The 8965-nt window shown below is 26.0% G+C and overlaps 2 protein-coding genes across 6 annotated transcripts in view; both read right to left on the bottom strand.

The window, feature by feature from the left end:
• Window positions 1-1118: 1118 nt before the first annotated feature.
• LOC126920903 (ATP-dependent DNA helicase Q5-like) lies at window positions 1119-5956 on the bottom strand. Of its 2 annotated transcripts, XM_050731887.1 has the most exons (13): window positions 5390-5956; window positions 5145-5269; window positions 4838-5002; window positions 4579-4755; window positions 4322-4501; window positions 4116-4221; window positions 3923-4034; window positions 3618-3845; window positions 3349-3543; window positions 3138-3261; window positions 2795-3067; window positions 1503-2715; window positions 1119-1428 (listed from the first exon to the last, which is right to left on the bottom strand). In XM_050731887.1, the coding sequence occupies exons 1-13, from the start codon at window positions 5475-5477 to the stop codon at window positions 1379-1381; spliced, it is 3036 nt and encodes a 1011-aa protein (XP_050587844.1). In that variant the 5' UTR covers window positions 5478-5956; the 3' UTR covers window positions 1119-1378. The 2 variants fall into 2 exon arrangements, with proteins under 2 accessions (XP_050587844.1, XP_050587845.1); XM_050731888.1 differs by lacking the exons at window positions 4838-5002; window positions 5145-5269; window positions 5390-5956 and having other exon boundaries at window positions 4322-4521; window positions 4579-4698.
• Window positions 5957-6087: 131 nt separating this feature from the next.
• Window positions 6088-8965, bottom strand: part of LOC126920911 (uncharacterized) — a 71231-nt gene continuing 68353 nt past the window's right edge. The window contains exons 1-9 of one of the 4 annotated variants that reach the window (XM_050731905.1): window positions 8750-8962; window positions 8389-8558; window positions 8008-8252; window positions 7723-7949; window positions 7393-7656; window positions 7126-7317; window positions 6805-7046; window positions 6393-6707; window positions 6088-6323 (exon numbers count right to left, since the gene is read on the bottom strand). In XM_050731905.1, coding sequence (XP_050587862.1) covers window positions 6203-6323; window positions 6393-6707; window positions 6805-7046; window positions 7126-7317; window positions 7393-7656; window positions 7723-7949; window positions 8008-8252; window positions 8389-8471 — 1689 coding nt within the window. In that variant the 5' untranslated portion in view covers window positions 8472-8558; window positions 8750-8962 and the 3' untranslated portion in view covers window positions 6088-6202. Of the gene's footprint in view, window positions 6324-6392; window positions 6708-6804; window positions 7047-7125; window positions 7318-7392; window positions 7657-7722; window positions 7950-8007; window positions 8253-8388; window positions 8559-8749; window positions 8963-8965 lie in introns of those variants that run through there. The other 3 variants (XM_050731906.1, XM_050731907.1, XM_050731908.1) reach the window with 3 other exon arrangements.

Below are 8965 nucleotides of genomic sequence, written 5' to 3'. Positions count from 1 at the left end.
CATGATGTAGTTGGTACTTCATTAACATAACCAATCATGTTATCATATGTAATATAATATACAAAAAATATCAAGTTTGAATAGCATCGTTTGTAATTAAAACTGAAATGGATTTAGGAAACGGTAAAGGGGATTGTGGATTATTTGATTTTGTATATTTAAAACATATTTATTGATATCATAGTAATAGAATTTTATTATTAATTACATATACTAGGTAAATATATACTGCTCTTTTGTTAAGAGCTGTTAAAAGTATTATATTATATTAATCATAAAAAGTGTTAAAATATACATATTATCATCATAGATTCTTTTTTATCAATGATAAGAAAGATCCTTATATTTTTATTATTAAGTGTAAATTCTGTCATTGAACTTCAATACAATCAGTTGATACCATACCCATATGATATGATATAATGATACCAGATCGCAATGTTATCACATATTCATTTATTTCATAATTTCACGTATGTACAATTAAATTTGTGATAGTCTTCCATTAGTTTTAAGTAATTATTAAGACATTTCTAACACTAAGATTTTTCTAAAGAAAATTTATAATTCTGAGATTAGGACTACATTATTTTTCAAATATGACTAAATGTACTATTTCCTCTTTTATATCAGAGTATTTCAGTTAATTCTCTACTTGTAAATATTGCTCATACAACATTAATTACGAATTTTCGACATATATAGTATTCACATTGTGTATAAATTTTTGAAATCCCCATAACATAAGTATGAATATTTCTTTAAATATTTCATCACTCTTGCCTCATTTATAGATTTATATAATAATTGTAGTGAACTAAGGAAATAGTATTCTTATAATATGCAAATAAATATATTCCTATAAATCATGTTTAGCTTTAGAACAATAACAATTTTTTATATACATAAATCCTATTTCCTTGAGTTATATATTCTGCACAATTTAATGGGAATAATGTTATGTTCTTTACAAAAATATTGGATTCTTGCCAGTAAAATGTTAATGATAAGTATTTGTAAGAATTGCTCAATAAATAATGTTTTTAACACAGGGCCCCAAATTTATTTTGTAATACAATGCCAACATATTCTATGAGCAAAAATAAGAAACTCATAAATACTTTAAGCATAGGCTCATAAATACTTTATTAAAAACAACAGCGGTTTGATTCTACAAATACAAAAATTTCAATAAAAAGATACATTTAATGATACACTTAAGAAATTCGAGTTTTAATTTACAAGTACAATACCAATATAAATATGTATAATGAATAAAAAATTTTTCTTAAATCAAATTATGATTTCATATCTATACAGGTATATATACAATTGTAATAGTTTACAATATTCGAATGGACACTTGTAACAAAGACTATTAATTCTGTGTCATATATGTTGCAACAAATTGTTGTATTCCCTCTTTATCTGAAACATTTACCATCAATTCAAAGTAATTGAATAACATAAAAAGATGAAAACTTTTTAAAATTGTACATTACCAAATATTTTTTTTCCAAGGAGAGTATAATGCATTTCTCTACATATTTTTGAAAATGTCGTTCGATCAGGAATACGTTCAGATGGGTAATACTTCATTAAATATGATTTTAAAATTTTTACAGTTTTAAATTGTGTAGCTTTATCTGCAGGTACAAGTTTCTTTTTATCTTTATCTGTGTATTGCTTTAAATGGTCTTTTCTATCACGTTTCTCTTGCAAACATTTTTTTATTTCTACATGTTCAACTATTATGCTTTCCTGTTCTGACATTTCTTTTCTTTCTACATTTTCTGTTGTTGTAAATATTCTTTTATCTTTAATGTCTTTGGTTTCAATTTTTTCATGATCAATTTTATTATTTTTATCGCTAAAGATTTCATTTACTTCAATGTCTTCAGTATTGGTAACCTTTTCCTCGTTAATTACAGAACATCTTTTTTCTTCAAACTTGACCTTTTTATTCAATTTTGTATTTACGTTACTTTCAAATAAATTTACATCTTTACGTTTCTTTTTATTTTGACATTTTGATTCTTTCTCAACCTCGATATTAGTACTACCGTTACTCTCATTATCTTCTATAACTACAACAGAATTTGATTTTGTAGATTGCAAAATTTGCTCATAAACTGATTTACTTGCGGGATACGCTTTTTTAGTTTTGGGACTTTCCTTTGCGGGTTCTTTTGAAAATTTTCGTGACTTTTTATTGTGATCCTTTAGTAACATTTCTTCGTGAATCTTTCGAGCACATGTGAAACCACTTAATGCTTGAATGTCAGTAGTCTTATGCTGTATTATAGCTTTTTCACTGTCTTTTTTTGTGAGGTAACTATTTTTAACAACCACATCTTCAGTAAAAAGGAGGCAATTTTTACTATCATCATCTTTTGATTCTACCATACTGATATCTTTATTATTGTCTTGCAAAATACTTGCCTCGAATATATTTTTCTTATTAGTAGGCTTATTTCCTAATATTTTTTCGCTCTTTTTTAGTTCTAGAGCAGTCATAAATGTAGGGCATAAAATATTTGTATTTGCTTGTTTACTTAACTTATCTTCTGTATCATGTTCTAAATGACTATCATTTCTTTCTTTATCATATTCATTAAAATATTCTGGTCGCTTATTTTGTTTACTCTTTGCGTTAAAATCGCGTAAATGTTCATGTAACGTACTAGAACTGGTACATTTCCGTATCGAAGAAATCTGTATTTACCAAAAACTCAAGTTATTAAACACCATGAATGAAGTATGAATGAACTATATAAAATGCTAAATTACATACCAATTTAGACATATCAAATTTATATTTATTTGCAATTTTACTGCTGCATAACTCTTTATATTCAAGATCATATGCTAAATCATGCATATCAATCTCTTGAATTTGTCCTTTAGATTCAGGAAAAACCGCTTCATAATTATCCAGTAAGGCTGATCTCAATTGATTGTAGAAATGTTCACGAATTTGCACAGCTAAACCTTTTATTTTTATATCAGTACTTTCAGGTGCACGTACATGAGATTGTTTAGCATCTTCACGATTTTGTTTTTTTAACTAAAATAGGAAAAATACAGATAAGAAAAAAGATAAAAAAGATATAAATCTACCCTTTAGATATATTTACCTCGTCGCTTTTATTATTATTTCTCCGAATAGCAAACTGTTTTTCAATTAATTCTTTTGTTTCTCGTTTACTTTCAGCTAATAATTTTTCCCTTGAGTCTAATCTCCCTCCATATTCATTTTCACTGTAGATAAAAAGTAATTAAAACTGAGATAATTACAATTTAGTAAAAAATATATATAACCATAATATTTTAAAGTATATTACTTACTCAGCATCATACTTTGGTAAAGCAATACCATCTAAATTGCTACTGGACTTAGGTTGAGATTGTGATCTAGTTTGACACATTTCAAACTTTGATATTCTTGCTTGAACATCATCTTTCTTTTTACATACATCACACCTATCTTCACATGGAGGTGGATTATCTCCAAAATATTTAGAGAACACTGCATGTCTACATCTGTAGAATCCATTAAACTGTACTTAAATACTTGTATATAAAAGAATATTTGTAGATAATATAATAATTCTTACTTTGCTTCAAGACAGTAAGAAACAGTTTTTTCAAAATTTTTCCAATTTAATTTTACAAGCTCAGACTTTTTTCGCGTAATTTCTTCTTTAATAAGAAATGCAATAGCTGAATATTCTTTATTACTAAAATAAATTCTACAAAATGCTGGTTTACCATCCCTGCCAGCTCTACCAGATTCTTGGTAATATGCTGCTATATTTTGAGGAACTGTCCAATGCACTACAAATCTGCATGTAAAATTACAATATTACTATTAAATGTCAGTAAAAGTGACATACGCTTCCTATGAAATAAAATAATTTACCTAACAGAGCCCTTGTCTACACCCATCCCAAAACTACATGTTGCTGCAATAACAGGTACTTCACCAGATGTCCATTTATTTTGAACCTCATTACGTTCTTGATTTTTTAAACCTGTAGAAATAATTATTAGATATTACTAGTTGTTTTATCATTGTTAGTTTCATGAGTATTAGGGATAATAATAACATTTACCTGCATGATATGCTAAAGCAGGTATACCAGAACTGGATAATTTATGTGCAATTATTTCGGTTGCTTCTTTTTTTCTACAATAGATAATGCCACAATTTTTTTTGGCCTGCAATTAATTTTTTTATATATGTTACATATTATGTACTTATGTATGTTACCTAACATATGTTACATATATTATAAGTTTATCATGCACAATAACTTACTTTTGGAATGGATCTATCTTGGGAATTAAGAGCTTCTATAACAAAATTTCTTAGATGTTCAAATGGCTTGTCTAATATTTCTAAAAACCATACATCATAATAAAGATTAGGTCGAAATACAGGAACTGAGAATATGGCAGGGTTTTTCATATTTAAGCATTGAAGTATATCATCTTTCACCTATAATAATATATTTCACACTATTTAAATTTTAAACCTTTGTTAATACCTTAAGTTTGTAAAGTATACATACTTACCTCTTTTGCAGCAGTAGCTGTTAATGCAATTATGGGAATATTAGGACATAATTTTTTAAATTTTCCTAATTCTCTATAACTAGGTCTAAAATCATGACCCCACTGACTCAAACAGTGAGCTTCATCAACAACAAAATAAGATAATGCTTTTATTTTGTTCAATCTTGTTATTGTGGCCTGTAGAAAGGTAATTTGAATAATCAATTAATATGCATACAGTCATTGGAAATTCTATCACAATTGTAAATTAGTCATTTACTTGAAAATGTTGTTGTGCACCCATTTCAGGAGTAACATATAATAATTTGATTTTTGGAGAATTAGATGCCAAATCTTTCATTATTGCAGTTCTTTCTTTAGTGGATGTAGTTGAATTCAATGAGTTTGCATTAACTTTCTTACTTATTAAAAAGTCAACTTGATTCTACAATAAAAAAACATTATATGATAGATTCAATTTGTTTTTGGATATTCTACATTACTATATGATGCTCATGTATGATACATATTTGTAACATATATATATATATATATATATATATATATATATATATATACACATATACCTTTATTAAAGCTAGTAATGGTGAAAAAACAATTGTGATTTTATCTTCTTTCATTAAAGCTGGCAATTGAAAACAAAGTGATTTCCCAGATCCAGTTGGCATACACACAAATACATCTTGTTTGGCTAAAAATGTTTAATTTATTGTAGTTGATTTATTCAGAAAAAATAAGAATAACAACAAATTTTAATGCGGATAAAAAATAAGTAAATTCCATATATTTGTTATTTATAAATGACATCAACCTTTATAAACAGCAGTGGTTGCTTGTTTCTGAATATCACTTTTAAAATCATCATAACCAAATATAGACTTCAGAACAACTGACAGCATTTTATCCCACAATAAATTAAATTCTTTAATCGTAAAAGTGTAGAGATACAATTATTGTTTGTACATTATACAAAATAATTCTTTTTAGTTTTTATTCTTGTAGACTAAACTTATAAATACTCTACTTACAAAACCCGCCATGATTATAAGTATTAATAAAGTCACTATAAATACTAGGATACTATAGCCCATTCAACGAGACGAGTGTAAACGTAAACAAAATATAATGCTGTGACTGCAACTATTGGCTGCCGACTAGTGAAACTCTGTCGACGCTAGTTACTAATCACTAGTCGGCAGCTATTACAGTCGTAGGAATCAAATTTTAAGTTTAGTGCCTCGCCTCGTTTTTTTTATAATAATTTTGGTTTGGCAATTAAGCGGTATGCGAATTTTGTCAATAGGTGGTCTTAGCACATTTTTTTGTTTTGTCAACGTGTTCAAAGTACCTAACCTGTATTGCTTTCATATTGTTTGGACTTCCACCTTTAATTTAGTAAAAAAATTATATCGATTAGTTATTTAGTTTCGTTTTTATCCCAATTTAAAAATTTAAAAATCCTTCTTATTTAAAATCACATAATTGCCAACCCAATAAATAATAACTATATTTTTAATGTTACAAAATTTAATAACAAAATATATAAATTATTCTATTATACATATGTAGTTCTATGTCATAAAAATTTTGAATTATAAAAAATAGAATACATTTATACACATAACTATGTAGGATTTTGTAACCTATATAATAATAAATCATAAAATTCTATCCACTCTGGGAAGGTTGCACCATCTACAGCTTTTTCAATAACTTCCATTACTTTTTGAACTGGTTGATTTACCCTGTTAGTAATAATACAAACGTTAATATCCACCCACAGTCAAAATATTAATTGTAATTGATATACTTACCAATCATTTAAGATTTCATTAAATTCATCAATTTCTTCCCTCGTTTTCGTATTAATATTTTGTGATAATTTCAAAAGTTCCACTGTATTATAATTATTCTCTTCATATGTTATTGGCGGTAAATGAAATGTATTTAGATTTTCTTCAGTTTCTAAGGATTCTAATTTTTTATACATGAACATTGAAATTAGATTTTTATAACATTCTATTAAAGAATATATAGGAATTTGAATCAATGGAAAATATGATGCAAGATTTGAAATTTGGGAGTTAGTAATTGAAACCGATGCTTCACTGAAACAACTTTTCGTATGCCTAAAACATTTGCATAATATACAAATCAATTTACAATTTTTATTTTAGATTTAGAAATAGAAAGTAATCAATTTTTACAATATGGAAGAAGTCTGACCTGTAAATTCCAATTTCTCCTTTTAACATGACTTTCTTTAAAGCATTAAGATCTAAAACATTATGAAATATATCCAATTCAGTAGATAAATCATTTTTTAACATTGTACAGTCATAACCATCATTTCGCATTGTTATTATTTTTTGTAACTCCGCATTTATTTTTTCTTCTGTTTTCATGAGAAACATTGGTGCAGATTTCAAAAGGTTTAACGATTGCTGTATATCTTGTATACATGTCGCCTAGAATTAATTTAAGATTAATGCAAAAATAATCATGTATACATATACACACTACAATAATTATAAAATGTTAACATACAACTTCAGCACTAGTATTTTGAATTTCTAAAACTAGTTGTGTTAGATCAAATGCAAATGTGTTACTTTCATATAAATCATCCCGAATTTTATCAATTTCTCTTTGTAAACTTCTTTGCTCACTTTCTAATTTGTGCACTTCTAATGCTAATGCTAACCACTCACTTATATCTGTAGAATTATTTGAAGCTGTCTAAAATTAGAATTAAAAATAACAAAGTTAATATTTAATATTTAATTTTTTGTATTTAACCAATATTTAACATACCTCAATCTTTTCTATATATTCCAAAACATTTTGTTGATGATTACTTGTTCTTGCATTGTATAATAATCGTTTGGAGACTATAGAAATATGCTGTCCATATGTTTTAGCAATACCTATATTTATGTGTTTTCCATTTGGCTCCACCGATTTCATATTTTCTGATTTAATTAATGTATCCAGATCTTCAGTTAAACTTTGATATAAATAATGCCATAATGTAGATACTTCAATGTGACTAAGATTATTTAATACTATATCCCACACCTATAAATATAATCTAAATAATATACATATAATTGTCATTGTCTTCAATGATATATAAATACATACTTGTCTTTTATTTGCTCCAGTCCAAAGACTTGTCACTACATCTGACATTTCCTTTAGTACTTTATGATCTAAATCTTTGCAAGTTTGTGGCATCAAATGTTGACAAACTAATCTCATATTATTACAATCATGAAGTTGTGTATTAGTTTGATCATATTTCATCTGAAGTAAATCTCTTCTTGCTCTTATGACAGAACGCTTAGATGAAATATCTCTTAGTTTTTGGACTAAATAAAAATATTTGTTAAATATATATTCTTTGTCATACTTTTGTTAATAACATACCTTTTTGCCTAACTCTAAAATCTTGTTGTTCATATTCTTCCTCTAACTTAGATATTTGATCCCTTAAATTAATTTTTTCTGATTTTAATTCTAATAAATTTTTCATACATTGAACAGCTTTATTAGATGTTTTCTGTTTTAAATGATACAATAAGACATTTTTTCTTATTGTTTTTGCTTCTTTAGCATTAAATATAACCTCAGCTAAATCATCCCACATCAATCCAGCAAGACCTGAATACAACCTATCACAAATAATGGATAATTTAAAATTGAAATATGTATATAATTATAATTTCAGTAGTGTCATACATGATCAAGAATAAAGTTATAAGACACATTATATATAAGTAAAAATAAATTTATAAATTTTATACAAACATTTGTTTTACTGAATCGTTGAATATTGTAGGTGGACATTCTAATTGATAAATCCATGTAAATACATCCATAGATTTTTCCATAATTATAAAACGTTAATTATAACCACAATAAAATATATTATAAACATAACCGAAAGAAATTTAATACACCTACGCCTTTACGTCGAACTGAAAAGTTAATATAAATATAATTTTACACTGAATCTTGAAATAGATACAATAAAAATAAAAAATAAATATATTATTTAATATACAAAACTTAATAGAATTGTAAAAATAATTTCTAACTGTTTTCAGTGTTATATAAAAATAAAAAATTTATTAAAACTAAATGAAATTTAAGTTATTTAAACCGTTACCCGTAAGATCTTTACCAAACATTTAATTAATCATATATTATTTTGTGAGTCTAGAACAAGTTATATGAATTAAATAAGTATGAACTACTTCACAAATCACTAAAATAACGTGTAAACAAAAATGTGTAGAAAAATTAATTCTTTTTTAATTCAAATCTAGTTAACGGCGCAGTATTAGGCCCAATTTTTACGTCCATAGACAAATTGTAAGATAGA

This window comes from Bombus affinis, chromosome 10 (assembly GCF_024516045.1).
Source record: "Bombus affinis isolate iyBomAffi1 chromosome 10, iyBomAffi1.2, whole genome shotgun sequence".
In the NCBI taxonomy this organism is placed as follows: domain Eukaryota; kingdom Metazoa; phylum Arthropoda; class Insecta; order Hymenoptera; family Apidae; genus Bombus; species Bombus affinis.
This window is presented reverse-complemented; position numbering and strand designations above follow the sequence as displayed.

Bases quoted from the DNA above. Each gene is read 5' to 3' on its own strand.
- LOC126920903 (XM_050731887.1), bottom strand. From the start codon at position 5,477: ATGCTGTCAGTTGTTCTGAAGTCTATATTTGGTTATGATGATTTTAAA. The intron at 5,003-5,144 runs GTATATGTGTAT...TTTTTATTGTAG, and splicing joins CATTACTAGCTTTAATAAAG to AATCAAGTTGACTTTTTAAT. The intron at 4,756-4,837 runs GTAAATGACTAA...ACCTTTCTACAG, and splicing joins GTGCACAACAACATTTTCAA to GCCACAATAACAAGATTGAA.